Source organism: Oncorhynchus gorbuscha, linkage group LG26 (assembly GCF_021184085.1).
Source record: "Oncorhynchus gorbuscha isolate QuinsamMale2020 ecotype Even-year linkage group LG26, OgorEven_v1.0, whole genome shotgun sequence".
Classification (NCBI taxonomy): domain Eukaryota; kingdom Metazoa; phylum Chordata; class Actinopteri; order Salmoniformes; family Salmonidae; genus Oncorhynchus; species Oncorhynchus gorbuscha.
In genome coordinates this window covers 10,482,681-10,497,421 of record NC_060198.1, presented here as the reverse complement: position 1 = coordinate 10,497,421, position 14,741 = coordinate 10,482,681, and the positions used below count along the sequence as shown (strand labels likewise).

General features: G+C 45.5%; 1 protein-coding gene across 1 annotated transcript; it reads left to right on the top strand.

Moving 5' to 3' along the window:
* Positions 1–7,782: 7,782 nt before the first annotated feature.
* On the top strand, positions 7,783–14,066 carry LOC124015147 (CCN family member 1-like). The gene is made up of 5 exons (XM_046330126.1): positions 7,783–8,126; positions 9,171–9,384; positions 10,416–10,787; positions 11,178–11,356; positions 12,329–14,066. Exons 1-5 carry the CDS (start codon positions 8,076–8,078, stop codon positions 12,632–12,634), a joined length of 1,122 nt encoding a protein of 373 aa, XP_046186082.1. The 5' UTR covers positions 7,783–8,075; the 3' UTR covers positions 12,635–14,066.
* The last annotated feature ends 675 nt before the right edge of the window (positions 14,067–14,741 follow it).

The following is a 14,741-nucleotide window of genomic DNA, read 5'->3' as shown; positions in this document are numbered from 1 at the left end:
AAACTCAGGGAAGCTTGTCTTGATCTGACTGCAGTTAGGCTTCTTAACCGAGCAGATGCTCAGACATGTCACCCGTTGAGCATGTTTGGGATGCTCTGGATCGACATGTACAACAGAACGTCCCAGTTCCTACCAATATACAGAAACTTTACACAGCCATTGAGAAGTAGGACAAGATTCCACAATCAACAGCCTGATCAGCTCTATGCGAAGGAGATGTGTTGCACCACACGAAGCAAATGTTGGTCACATCAGATACTGACTGGTTTTCTGATCCAAGCCATTCCTTCTTTTTACATTATCTGTGACCAGCAGATGGATATCTGTATTCCCAGTCATGTGAAATCCATAGATTAGGGCCTAATTTATTTATTTCAATTAACTGATACCCTTTTATGAACTCTAACTCAGTAAAATCTTTGAAATTGTTGCACATTGGATTTATATTTTTGATCAGTGTATAATAACTAGGAGGAACAAATTCCTCTTTCTCTCTTTTCTCCTCTTTCTCTGCCCCTTCTCTCTTCCTTCTCCCCCCTCCCTTCTCTTCACATTCATACAAACTTATTTTATTTTCTGTTTCAGAATACGACTACTAAATTTTCTCTCCTCAGTCTACTCCTCAGTCTACTGTTATTTAGATAATTAGTGGAATTAAGTTATGTAACATAGATTTAGCCCTCTACATTGAAATCTTAATATCTAAAGGTTATAATATATGCTGGGTACGGCCAGGCCAAGTTTCCTATAGATGCTGATCTTGGGTCAGTTTTGCACTTTCCCCGTAATGGTTAAGGTTAGGATTTAGGGAGTTGAAGCTGATTCTAGGTCTGTACCTAGGGGAAACTTCACCCCAGAGTTTGTTTTTGTGTGAAATACTGTACCTTACGCCATGCTGTCAGTAGCACCACATATAGGGGTGGAGCAGGATATGTGGAGTATGCTACCTCCTCCCCTTGAAAAAACAAACTCAGTTACCACAGAACACCTGTCCTCCCTTTCTCCTCTTCTCCCCCTCTATCCCTGTACTCCTCCTTTCTCTCCATTTCTTCTCCCTCTCAGGCAAGTCTTCTCCCACAGTCATCTTCTCAGCCCAGTTCTTTGTCCATCGCTTCCTTTGGTCTCCTTGTTCTCCCCGTTCTGCTCTCAGCCACTCACTAATTCTCTCCTGCACTGTCTTGTCTGTATCCAGTTCCATGCTTTGTGTTCACCCTGTGTAACTGGCCTTAGAAACACAATATCAGCTGTTTCTTTCTTCCGTTGTGTCATAAGCACACTCTATTCCCTACACAGTGGACTACTTTTGACCAAAGCCCATAGAGCTCTGGTCAAAACGACTGCACTACATAGGGAATAGGGAGACATTTTGGATGCAACCATAGAATGGTGCTCCTCAATCTCTAATGTACTGTCTATCTGTATTGTGTTCAACCTGTGTGACTAGCCTTAGAAACACAATATCAGCTATTTCTCTCTTCCGTTGTGTCATAAGATGCATCCCAAATGGGGATACATAGGGCATAGGATGCCATTTGGGACAGCCATTGTATTGTGCTCCGGTGGTCTATTTATCATAGGGCTTCTGACAGTCACCTCAACAATTGTCAGACCAGGAATAACCTCCAACTTGACTTGTTCTCAAATGGGCTGGTGCCTTAGTCTTTGAAAAAGCATGTTTAAAAAAAAACATGTCCCAGTCTGTCTCGTCCAGTTCAGTGATGTGGCGAAAACCTGTGGTCGTTGGTTAAATAGGTCTCTCAAATCCTGTACCCCTGGATTAAAATAGATGGGCCATGACTTCCGTCTCCAGTGGTCAGATCATTACCACTGGTGACAGACAGATTGTATACATCCCAAATGGTACCCTATTCCCTTTACTTCTGTAGCTCAGTTGGTAGAGCATGGCGCTTGTAACGCCAGGGTAGTGGGTTCGATCCCCGGGACCACCCATACGTAGAATGTATGCACACATGACTGTAAGTCGCTTTGGATAAAAGCGTCTGCTAAATGGCATATATTATTATTATTATTTATAATACTTTTTATCTGGGCCTACAGGGCTCTGATCAAAAGTAGTGCACTATATAGGGAATAGCGTTCCATTTGGGATGCAGAGAGCTTCTACGCCCTACAGCAGTGTTTCCCGAATGGTGTGTCAGGACTAGCTGGTAAGTTGTGGCTAGTCCCTTCCGGATCGCTGATAATGCAATCAATCAAATTCAAACATCAGCAGTTGTCACAAAGTGCCTTACAGATACCCAGCCTAAAACCCCAAAGAGCAAAAGCACAGTGGCTAGGAAAACTTCCTAGAAGGAAGGAACTTAGGAAGAAAACTCTAGAGGAACCAGGTTCATTCAAAAGGATTTCGGTGGATCACAACTCAAATAAGGAACCACTGCCCCTCAAAGAGTAAAAATGAAACACCTGCCAGTTCAAAGAGGCCATTCTATTTACATATGAGCTCTGTGGACTACAACGCTCTATTGAGTAGTAACGGTTGCAAAACAGCTTTGCTATCAATAGCAATGCTGCTATAGGCAGTCTATAGGAGACCAATATGACTGCTAACCGTTCAAATTGTTCTCACCTGCATATTCTCCCTATCATATTTCATACATTCTTTCATCAAATAAGGGTTGTGTGTTTGAGGTGTGTCAGGAATGGAAAGAGCACACGGGAGGAGCTAACCACAAAGAAAGAACTTGATGGGAGAAATGGGAATGTAGTGTTGAGTGGGAGTCTGGGAGAAGACGCACAATGGCCTCAAATGGGCTTTTAGTAATAAACAGGGCTAACCATTAACTTTACAATACACACACTTCTATCATCATGGCTGTGTCAGAACAGACCACCCCAATTCAAGACTGAAAGCTAGGCAGACATGGGGGTCGTTTTAAACAATCAAGACCCAGACAGTACCCGTTCTTTCGCGGACGTAGACACTTCATAGGAATTAAAGAAACACATCTGTGCAGTCCATAAAATGGACAAGGTTTTATTACGCCACAAGTAGGTCTCACTTCCCTGAAATTGTGTAATACCTATACTATTAATATAACTTTAATGTTTTGCATTTCACCTTGACCTAAATTTGTTGGTACTGTTACACTAGTATCAGTTTTGAGAATGACACAAATATTCATTTCCACAAAGTTTTCCGCTTCATTGTCTTTAGATATTTTTGTCAGATGTTACCATGGAATACTGAAGTATAATTACAAGCATTTCATAAGTGCCAAAGGCTTTTATTGACAATTACATGAAGTTGATGCTAAGAGTCAATATTTGCAGTGTTGACCCTTCTTTTTCAAGACCTCTGCAATCTGCCCTGGCATGCTGTCAATTAACTTCTGGGTCACATTCTGACTGATGGCAGCCCATTCTTGCATAATCAATGCTTGGAGTTTGTCAGAATTTGTGTGTTTTTGTTTGTCCACCCGCCTCTTGAGGATTGACCACAAGTTCTCAATGAGATTAAGATCTGGGGAGTTTCCTGGCCATGGACCAAAAATATCGATGTTTTGTTTCCCGAGCCACTTAGTTATCACTTTTGCCTTATGGCAAGGTGCTCCATCATACTGGAAAAGGCATTGTTCATCACCAAACTGTTCCTGGATGGTTGGGAGAAGTTGTTCTCGGAGGATGTGTTGGTACCATTCTTTATTCATGGCTGTGTTCTTAGGCAAAATTGTGAGTGAGCCCACTCCCTTGCCTGAGAAGCAACCCCACACATGAATGGTCTCAGGATGCTTTACTGTTGGCATGACACAGGACTGATGGTAGCGATCACCTTGTCTTCTCCGGACAAGCTTTTTTCCAGATGCCCCAAACAATCGGAAAGGGGATTCATCAGAGAAAATGATCCTCAGCAGTCCAATCCCTGGACCTTTTTGCAGAATATCAGTCTGTCCCTGATGTTTTTCCTGGGAAGAAGTGGCTTCTTTGCTGCCCTTCTTGACACCAGTCCATCCTCCAAAAGTCTTCGCCTCACTGTGCGTGCAGATGCACTCACATCTGCCTGCTGCCATTCCTGAGCAAGCTCTGTACTGGTGGTGCCCCGATCCCGCAGCTGAATCAACTTTAAGAGACGGTCCTGGTGCTTGCTGGACTTTCTTGGGCGCCCTGAAGCCTTCTTCACAACAATTGAACCGCTCTCCTTGAAGTTCTTGATGATCCGATAAATGGTTGATTTAAGTGCAATCTTACTGGCAGCAATATCCTTGCCTGTGAAGCCCTTTTTGTGCAAAGCAATAATGATGGCACGTGTTTCCTTGCAGGTAACCATGATTGACAGAGGAAGAACAATGATTCTAAGCACCCCCCTCCTTTTGCATTTACATTTACATTTAAGTCATTTAGCAGACGCTCTTATCCAGAGGGACTTACAAATTGGTGCATTCACCTTATGACATCCAGTGGAACAGTCACTTTACAATAGTGCATCTAAATCTTAAAGGGGGGGGGGGTGAGAAGGATTACTTATCCTATCCTAGGTATTCCTTAAAGAGGTGGGGTTTCAGGTGTCTCCGGAAGGTGGTGATTGACTCCGCTGTCCTGGCGTCGTGAGGGAGTTTGTTCCACCATTGGGGGGCCAGAGCAGCGAACAGTTTAGACTGAGCTGAGCGGGAACTGTACTTCCTCAGTGGTAGGGAGGCGAGCAGGCCAGAGGTGGATGAACGCAGTGCCCTTGTTTGGGTGTAGGGCCTGATCAGAGCCTGGAGGTACTGAGGTGCCGTTCCCCTCACAGCTCCGTAGGCAAGCACCATGGTCTTGTAGCGGATGCGAGCTTCAACTGGAAGCCAGTGGAGTGAGCAGAGGAGCGGGGTGATGTGAGAGAACTTGGGAAGGTTGAACACCAGACGGGCTGCGGCATTCTGGATGAGTTGTAGGGGTTTAATGGCACAGGCAGGGAGCCCAGCCAACAGCGAGTTGCAGTAATCCAGACGGGAGATGACAAGTGCCTGGATTAGGACCTGCGCCGCTTCCTGTGTGAGGCAGGGTCGTACTCTGCGGATGTTGTAGAGCATGAACCTACAGGAATGGGCCACCGCCTTGATGTTAGTTGAGAACGACAGGGTGTTGTCCAGGATCACGCCAAGGTTCTTAGCGCTCTGGGAGGAGGACACAATGGAGTTGTCAACCGTGATGGCGAGATCATGGAACGGGCAGTCCTTCCCCGGGAGGAAGAGCAGCTCCGTCTTGCCGAGGTTCAGCTTGAGGTGGTGATCCGTCATCCACACTGATATGTCTGCCAGACATGCAGAGATGCGATTCGCCACCTGGTCATCAGAAGGGGGAAAGGAGAAGATTAATTGTGTGTCGTCTGCATAGCAATGATAGGAGAGACCATGTGAGGTTATGACAGAGCCAAGTGACTTGGTGTATAGCGAGAATAGGAGAGGGCCTAGAACAGAGCCCTGGGGGACACCAGTGGTGAGAGCGCGTGGTGAGGAGACAGATTCTCGCCACGCCACCTGGTAGGAGCGACCTGTCAGGTAGGACGCAATCCAAGCGTGGGCCGCGCCGGAGATGCCCAACTCGGAAAGGGTGGAGAGGAGGATCTGATGGTTCACAGTATTGAAGGCAGCCGATAGGTCTAGAAGTATGAGAGCAGAGGAGAGAGAGTTAGCTTTAGCAGTGCGGAGCGCCTCCGTGATACAGAGAAGAGCAGTCTCAGTTGAATGACTAGTCTTGAAACCTGACTGATTTGGATCAAGAAGGTCATTCTGAGAGAGATAGCGGGAGAGCTGGCCAAGGACGGCACATTCAAGAGTTTTGGAGAGAAAAGAAAGAAGGGATACTGGTCTGTAGTTGTTGACATCGGAGGGATCGAGTGTAGGTTTTTTCAGAATGGGTGCAACTCTCGCTCTCTTGAAGACGGAAGGGACGTAGCCAGCGGTCAGGGATGAGTTGATGAGCGAGGTGAGGTAAGGGAGAAGGTCTCCGGAAATGGTCTGGAGAAGAGAGGAGGGGATAGGGTCAAGCGGGCAGGTTGTTGGGCGGCCGGCCGTCACAAGACGCGAGATTTCATCTGGAGAGAGAGGGGAGAAAGAGGTCAGAGCACAGGGTAGGGCAGTGTGAGCAGAACCAGCGGTGTCGTTTGACTTAGCAAACGAGGATCGGATGTCGTCGACCTTCCTTTCAAAATGGTTGACGAAGTCATCTGCAGAGAGGGATAGGGGGGGGTGAGGGGGAGGAGGATTCAGGAGGGAGGAGAAGGTGGCAAAGAGCTTCCTAGGGTTAGAGGCAGAAGCTTGGAATTTAGCGTGGTAGAAAGTGGCTTTAGCAGCAGAGACAGAAGAGGAAAATGTAGAGAGGAGGGAGCGAAAGGATGCCAGGTCCGCAGGGAGGCGAGTTTTCCTCCATTTCCGCTCGGCTGCCCGGAGACCTGTTCTGTGAGCTCGCAATGAGTCGTCGAGCCACGGAGCGGGAGGGGAGGACCGAGCCGGCCTGGAGGATAGGGGGCATGGAGAGTCAAAGGATGCAGAACGGGAGGAGAGGAGGGTTGAGGAGGCAGAATCAGGAGATAGGTTGGAGAAGGTTTGAGCAGAGGGAAGAGATGATAGGATGGAAGAGGAGAGAGTAGCGGGGGAGAGAGAGCGAAGGTTGGGACGGCGCGATACCATCCGAGTAGGGGCAGTGTGGGAAGTGTTGGATGAGAGCGAGAGGGAAAAGGATACAAGGTAGTGGTCGGAGACTTGGAGGGGAGTTGCAATGAGGTTAGTGGAAGAACAGCATCTAGTAAAGATGAGGTCGAGCGTATTGCCTGCCTTGTGAGTAGGGGGGGAAGGTGAGATGGTGAGGTCAAAAGAGGAGAGGAGTGGAAAGAAGGAGGCAGAGAGGAATGAGTCAAAGGTAGACGTGGGGAGGTTAAAGTCGCCCAGAACTGTGAGAGGTAAGCCGTCCTCAGGAAAGGAGCTTATCAAGGCATCAAGCTCATTGATGAACTCTCCGAGGGAACCTGGAGGGCGATAAATGATAAGGATGTTAAGCTTGAAAGGGCTGGTAACTGTGACAGCATGGAATTCAAAGGAGGCGATAGACAGATGGGTAAGGGGAGAAAGAGAGAATGACCACTTGGGAGAGATGAGGATCCCGGTGCCACCACCCCGCTGACGAGAAGCTCTCGGGGTGGTGGAGCTTTTGAAGCTTCCAGTCTGTTATTTGAACTCAACCAGCATGACAGAGTGATCTCCAGCCTTGTCCTCGTCAACACGCACACCTGTGTTAACGAGAGAATCGCTGACATGATGTCAGCTGGTCCTTTTGTGGTAGGGCTGAGATGCAGTGGAAATGTTTTTGGGGGATTCAGTTCATTTGCATGGCAAAGAGGGACTTTGCAATTAATTGCAATTCATCTGATTACTCTTCATAACATTCTGGAGTATATGGAAATTGCCGTCATACAAGCTGAAACAGCAGACTTTGTGAAAATTAATATTTGTGTCATTCTCAAAACTTTTGGCCACGACTGTAAGTATTATTGTACTGTACTGGGAGTGTCTGCAGCGCTCACCAGCAAGCCGGGTGTATTTATCTTGGTGTTAGCAGAGCGGTGGCTACAAAGGTGGAATGTCAGTAAAACTAAATGTGACTTAAAAGCACCGGTTACATTTTCGTCCAGCCAATAAAATAAACACGGACTACCTCTACGGATTTTTATGAATGACGGTATTCATCCCCAAGCACGCCCCCTAATTAATTTGTAGCCCTCTCCTTAACTCCACCCATTTGGAATGTCTGGCCCGCTGCCCGAATGATAATTGGCTGGACATATGGCGACGCATGGGCAGAGTTTCTGCGGAGCTCACGAGTTGGTATAAAGTAGATCAGCATACTCTCTCTGTTGAATGATTTTTTTTAGAGTGCTGTGACGATCTCGAGGAAGGGATAAAAAGAACCGTTCTCTACACTTCAACTACGTCTTTTCATCTAACGCAACTGTGCGATTGTAGTCTATTCTTGAAAGAGGTTTTAAAAGTTCAGAACTCTCTTAAAGCGGACTAATAACAAGATCAGAGCTTGTTTTTTTGTGTTGACAACTGTCTAACGTTTCATTGGAATTTTCAATAATTATGGCAAAACGTATCATCTTTGTTTTCTTGACAATGGCAGTCACCAGTCGGGTAAGTTGTATCACCTTGGCAGCTGTCAAATTGGTATGATTTCGATCATGTGCAAATCATGCAACAAAATAGCAACGGATGAGTGGAGCACTTAGGCTATTTGCAATGCCCAGTTGGAGGTGGTTTGACATACACAAGTCATTGTATTTTAGAGAGACACAAGTGAGAACTTTGTAGACCGTGTTTTTTCTGTTGCCTGAAGATATATATTTTCAAACTGCTGCCGCCTACAGACTATTTGGTAACACTTTTACAAGACAGTCCAACTGTGTAACTGCTCGTGTAATTACAGTGTAACAGTTTTGTAATTACTCATTGTTACAATTAGTTACAATGTACTTATCAGTAGTAATCCTTACCCCTAACCCAGTGTACTAATGAGTAATTGCAATACTTGTTACACTGTGATTACAGGAATAATCACAGTTATAAGTGCACTGTAGTGTAAAATGTAACCGACTGATTTTGTAGCCTACCAGTTCTACCTTGAATTGTTTCTTTTTTATATATAGGCATGTTTGTGCTTGTCAAATAACTTTGCCTGACTGTCTGAGGGTGGGACTTTTTACATACTGTAGATTTTTTTCAAGAAGAAGTTGGCAAGGAAGAGTGATGTACTGTGACTTGAATCATGAGTTGGCAGGGGATTGGGTACAACACTTAAACAGCTGCCTAGACAAACAAAACATCCACAAGGGTGAAGGGGTAGAAATAATATGAGCAAATTAAATTGGTACTTCACATTGAAGTTAAAGTATATACATTCACTGTAAACAGTGTTCAAAACCACTCCAAATGGGACACAATAATCATGTTAAATAATCAGTTGACATCTCACAATGAACATAAAATGATCGAAATAGACTCCTTGAGCATCTTTATCACTGGTAGTGTTTTACCCATGAAGGCAGACCACAGCAAGAAATGACATTACAAAAATCATCTCTTTGCTTTCCTACGCTTCTCTCTGTTTATGCCTACGAACCTAAAACTCTCCTCTACCCCCCCCCCCCCCCCCCTTCCTCTCTCCTCCCCCTCCTCCAGGTGGGTGCCAGCTGCCCGGCGGTGTGTGAGTGTCCAGCCATGCCCCTCTCGTGCCTCCCCGGGGTGAGTGCGGTGGCCGACGGCTGCGGGTGCTGCAAGGTGTGTGCCTCCCAGCTGAACCAGGACTGCAGCCCCACGATGCCCTGCGACCACCACAAGGGACTGGAGTGCAACTACGGCAATGACGTGACCCTGGCCCAGGGCATCTGCAGGGGTAAGGCTGTGATAGGGGGGAGGAAGTGGGGGCGTTTGGAAGTGTGTGTTGAAGAAGTGTTAGGATTCAAAGTGTGTAATGTAGGTTGTAGGTGATCAGTGTTGGAACTATGATGAGGTGTAAATAGTGTATGTGTATATATTGTCAAGTGTGATGTGTAGTAGTTAGTTGATGCTGAGTTTTTATGTGATAGCATCTTAGGGTGCAGTAGGACTCAACCATGTAGGACTGTAGGACTGTAGGACTCAACCATGTGTTGAACGTCACCACAGCCCCAGGACTTAACACTTTGTATCCCAGTGGGTGAGGACATTTGGATGTTAAGTAGATTCCTTATGGAGCTCAATCTCACAGACCAAAATGGAACTAGTTCTATCTACATCAAACCAAGATTCCAATCCTTCATAGACTAAGAATGGAGGCTCCGCCATGTCCGTGATATGGAGATAGAGACTCTTCTGGATTCTTACTCGCAAGACTTCCTTTCTCTGACCCTCTGACCTCCCTCGAGATCTGAATGTTCTCTCTGGGTTACAGTCTGTGTGCCATGTCAGTGTCGGTTATTGCCCCTCTCGTGCCTCCCCGGGGTGAGTGCGGTGGCCGACGGCTGGTTGTTAAGGGGAGGATTGCGTAAAGGGGGTTTCAGCTAGTGTAACCGGAGTATATGGCAAATTCCTCCCGGTCATACCTGGGATTGTCAGTGGAGGTTCTTGTACTTTGACTTTAAAACACATCCTCATATTTAGACTCTCCAGAGACATGGAAATAGGGTTCCCAAAATACCCCCTCGTTACATGATAGCACATTGCATACTGTACATCGTAAACATATATGTGTATACTGTATGTATGTGTATATATATGTTACTACCTCAAAGTGGTCTTAGTATCCATCTAAATTGCCCCTAAAGGAATTATGAAGTTGAATTGAGTTGTACTGAACTGTACCTAACTGTACCTAACTGTACTGTACTGTGCTGAGTTGAATTCAATGGAATTCAATGCATTCTCCTCATTTCCCTCTCTTAACAGCGAGAAAGGAGGGTCGTACGTGTGAGTACAACGGGAGGATCTACCAGAACGGCGAGAATTTCCGTGCCGGCTGTAAACACCAGTGTACCTGCATCGACGGCGTCGTGGGCTGTTCCCTGCTCTGTGCCAACCGTCTGCCCCCCGCCACCCCCTCCTGCCCCTACCCCCGGCTGGTCAGGGTGCCAGGGCAGTGCTGCTTCACCGTGGACTGCCACAAGGGTACCTGGCGCCTTCCCCCCACCAAGCAACATCGCCAACCAACACAACCCAAACCTCAGCCAGACCAGTACCAGCCGGATAACACACTGGGCAATGAGCTGGTGGAGAGAGGCAAGGGCTGGGAAAATGAACAAGGGTACAAGCACCTGCCTGGTGAGGAACTGTTCCACTCTTGACATTGACCAAATGTATTGTTATTGATCATGATAGATACTTGGCTGTAGCTTATCATGCACTATTGTAAAGTGACTGTTCCACTGGATGTCATAAGGTGAATGCACCAATTTGTAAGTCGCTCTGGATAAGAGCGTCTGCTAAATGACTTAAATGTAAATGTAAATGTACACTGAGCGATTATCGCTAGCACTATTAGCATTTTTGGTATAATAGTTGATGACTATTGGTCGATAGTTACTCATGTTTGTCTGTACATCAGCCAGTCCTATATCCTGATTTCTTCCCTCTGTGGTATATTCTCCCTATATAACCCCCTTCCTTCCTCCCCTTTGTCTCCCGCGCTCCTCTTCCTCCCACCCTTCCCAGTATGGAAGCATTCGTTGGAGAAGTGTGTTGTCCAGACAACGGACTGGTCCCAGTGCTCACGAAGCTGTGGGATGGGAGTGTCCTCACGCATCACCAACGACAACGCCCAGTGTAAGCTGGATAGAGAGACGCGCCTCTGCACCATCCGGCCCTGCGGTGACGTAGCCATCCCGCCCAAGGTAAATTCTATATTTAGACAACGCAATAGGCAACTGTGTAGTGTATGTGTGTGTGTGTGTGTGTGTCCATCAGTATGAGCACAAGCATGCAGTACAAGAGAAGAGTGTGACTGCACATATCTTCATCATCATCATCATCCCAGGCAATAAAAATGTCTCCCTTATCATCTACTGATCTGGTATCACTTTGATAACAAACCCACAACCCCCTAGACTGTTTCCTCTGCGGAGCACGTCCCGGTGGGAACAGACTAGCGTTGATTTACTCACAGTGGCGGTGGTGCCCTTTTAAATATAGTCCCCTCCACCCCACCCACGGCATTCCTGACAAGCAACTGTCCATAGCTAGGCGCCTGGGCCCTGTGCACTCAGCCAGGGAGATGGTGTGTCTATATTAATCCTCTGTTTCTCTGGCTCAGTGCTTACGTCCCAAATGCCACCCTATTCCCTATTTAGTGCACTACTTTTGACCAGGGACGATAGAGCTCTGGACAGTGCCCATAAAGCTCTGGTCAAAAGTAGTGTACTATGTAGGGAACCGGGTACAATTTGGGACGAACTACTGTGGGCTGGGAGATTATCGCTGATTTACCACAGACTAATAAAGTCTCTGTCTGTCTGAGTGCAAGATTAATGTGTTTCAGTAAGTTTGATTTAAAACGTTGTTTTGTCACTGTGTGTGTTCAGTTAATTTCATAACTTTACCATAATTGAATTAACTTTTTGCTTTGTTTTCAGTACTGGCACTTTGTTAGTGATAAGTGATAAATTCATGATGATTTGGTTGCATTGGCCTTCCGGACATTTATTCAAAGATATTTTAAAGATGTCTGCAAAAGTTTGTCATCTTATTGAAACAATACAGGTGCCCCGACAGTACAGCATGAAACTTACTTTCCTCTGCTCTCTCTGATTATCTACCTCTTTCTCTCTCATCCTCTCATCCCCCTCCTCCTTCTCTTCCCTTTACAGAAGGGCAAGAAGTGCTCCCCGACTCCAAAAGCCTCAGAACCCATGCGTCTGTCGTATGGCGAGTGTCAGAGTGTCCGCCTCTACCGGCCCAATTACTGCGGCGCTTGTACGGATGGCCGCTGCTGCTCGCCGCGTCGTACGCGCACCGTTCCTGTGACTTTTGTGTGCCCGGATGGTGAGCGTTTCCAGAGAGACGCCATGTTCATCCAGTCGTGCAAGTGTAGCAAGGAATGCGGCCATCTCAACGAAGTGGCCTTGCCACCACAGCACTGGATGTATGGAGACACACATACGTTCATTGACTAGCTTGATCCTGTTGGAACAGAGTCCTCAAACTTGACTGAGAACATTGACAAGGGAAGGGTGACATTTTTAAAATAAATACCATGGGCCTTGAGGGTGTATTTCTCTGCAGGCCTCAAATAAGAGAACTGAGCTTTTACAATGGGCTCTCAGTGAAAACCTGGCACTATAATAGCAAACCAACCAAATAGTAAAGTACTTACTGTATGTTTGAATGGAGTGGTTTTGATTGACAGGTGATCCATCCACTCCTGAATGTTCCTCCGACATGGGTCTGAACTGAGGCCTACAGTCCCACCTGCCATTTTTGTTTAGTTACGGTATGACATAATGAACAGGGCCCAGCCACGAGTTGCTAAGGCCTCCACAGCAGCGACAGAGAGAAACAGACAACACAGCATTGTGTTGTAGAATAGAAACACATGAACTTGAAGGACCTGTACAGGGTTATTTGCTGTATGAAGTGATATGATGCTTTGCCCACACTAACCAGGGTCATATTCACTAGGCACCAAATGGAAGAAAGAAGTCTGACACAGGGAGGGACAAGCTGAAGTTGTTTAACAAGATATACTTGTTTTTGGTTATCCTTTGCAAAACATTTTGCTAGGGTGTACACTAAGTCTACAACCCGGCTCTATGAGGGCTGGAGTGATACCGAGGCATCCCACAATGCACTGAGAACCGTGACTTTAGAAGATAAGTGACATCAAGCCTGGATGGGCTGAAACGTCTTGACGAAGAGACTGATAAAATGGAGCATTTAGCTCAACGCAGGGTACTCGCGATATTAACATTATTTATTTGTATTCTTATCCAAAGAACTTGACACTAACTCTTCCGCAATAGAGAGTGACGTTCAGTTTAGTTGGGATGATGAGCCATCTAAAAACAGAGGTTTATGTGAGAGGTGGTATTGAAAGAAATGTGTGTCTCAAATGGCACACTATTCCCTATAGAGTGCACAAAGTAGTTCTCTATGCAGGGAATGGTAATCATATATAGCCTGTCTCCACTGACTGCAGTACTAAAAGGAGCACTGTCTGTAAATGAGACGTGTTCAGAAATGACTGGACCAATACCAATTCACTTCAAATGACCTCTAATCTCTTACCATATTCAGTTACGTTTTATTAGCATGAACGACAAAGCCACTGTTGCTAAAGCGAAGTGAGATAATGTAATCAACAACAGTAAAAAAAATAATGAATACATAATAATGATAATAATAATAGAGAATAAACGTTAATGAATAACATTGGCGTATAATCTTCAATATTATGTACGTTTGGGATTCATTCATGTATTGTATGCTGTTTGTGAAATCCGAAAAACTATTGCTTATACATCTTTAATGATGATTCGTTACTCCAAAACTGTAATATGAAATGTTTTACTATAAAACTGTAAAATACAGTACAACGTCTAATTCAAATGTATGTTTGTCATAACTGAGAATATGTAGCCAAGCTATTAATGGCACTAGTGATTGTTGTTGTTGACATGATACAAAGCTGACCTGCCTGCCTGCTGCTTTTAGTTACTTGTGATGTTTTATTTTAACTTGGCTTGTATTGTTTCAAATTCTTTCATTTGGAAGTCATTTTATTAGCCCCTAGCAAGAGGTCGATAAACTGAAAGGGATAGTTCGCAAAACACACCAACTTGGCTGCTGACATGTTTGGGAATGTGTTAAAGGGATAGTTCACCCAAATTACAAAATTACATATTGGTTTCCTTACCCTGTTAGCAATCTATGGGCAAGGTAAGACAGTAATCACTGCTTTGGTTTTGTTTACGTGGTCACTGTTTCCACTATTGGCACAAATCCAATGCAAGTCAAAAGCATTTTTCACGCTTCATGTCCAGATCATCTATAATAACTTCCCTGAGCTACACAATCAATTTGAGATACTTTAGGGTGATTTGGTCAGTAAGCACAAAACAATGCTAATATCAGTACCTTTGTGCCACACATGCAAAAAAATTAGGATTTGGAGACAGTGACTAGGTAAACAAAAACCAAGCATGGGTTGCTGTCATACCTTGTCCGTAGACTTGTACTCCATTTTGTAATTTGGGTGAGCTATCACTAACAGCGGACTAATGA

Bases quoted from the DNA above. Each gene is read 5' to 3' on its own strand.
- LOC124015147 (XM_046330126.1), top strand. From the start codon at position 8,076: ATGGCAAAACGTATCATCTTTGTTTTCTTGACAATGGCAGTCACCAGT. The intron at 9,385-10,415 runs GTAAGGCTGTGA...CTCTCTTAACAG, and splicing joins GGCCCAGGGCATCTGCAGGG to CGAGAAAGGAGGGTCGTACG. The intron at 10,788-11,177 runs GTGAGGAACTGT...CACCCTTCCCAG, and splicing joins AGGGTACAAGCACCTGCCTG to TATGGAAGCATTCGTTGGAG.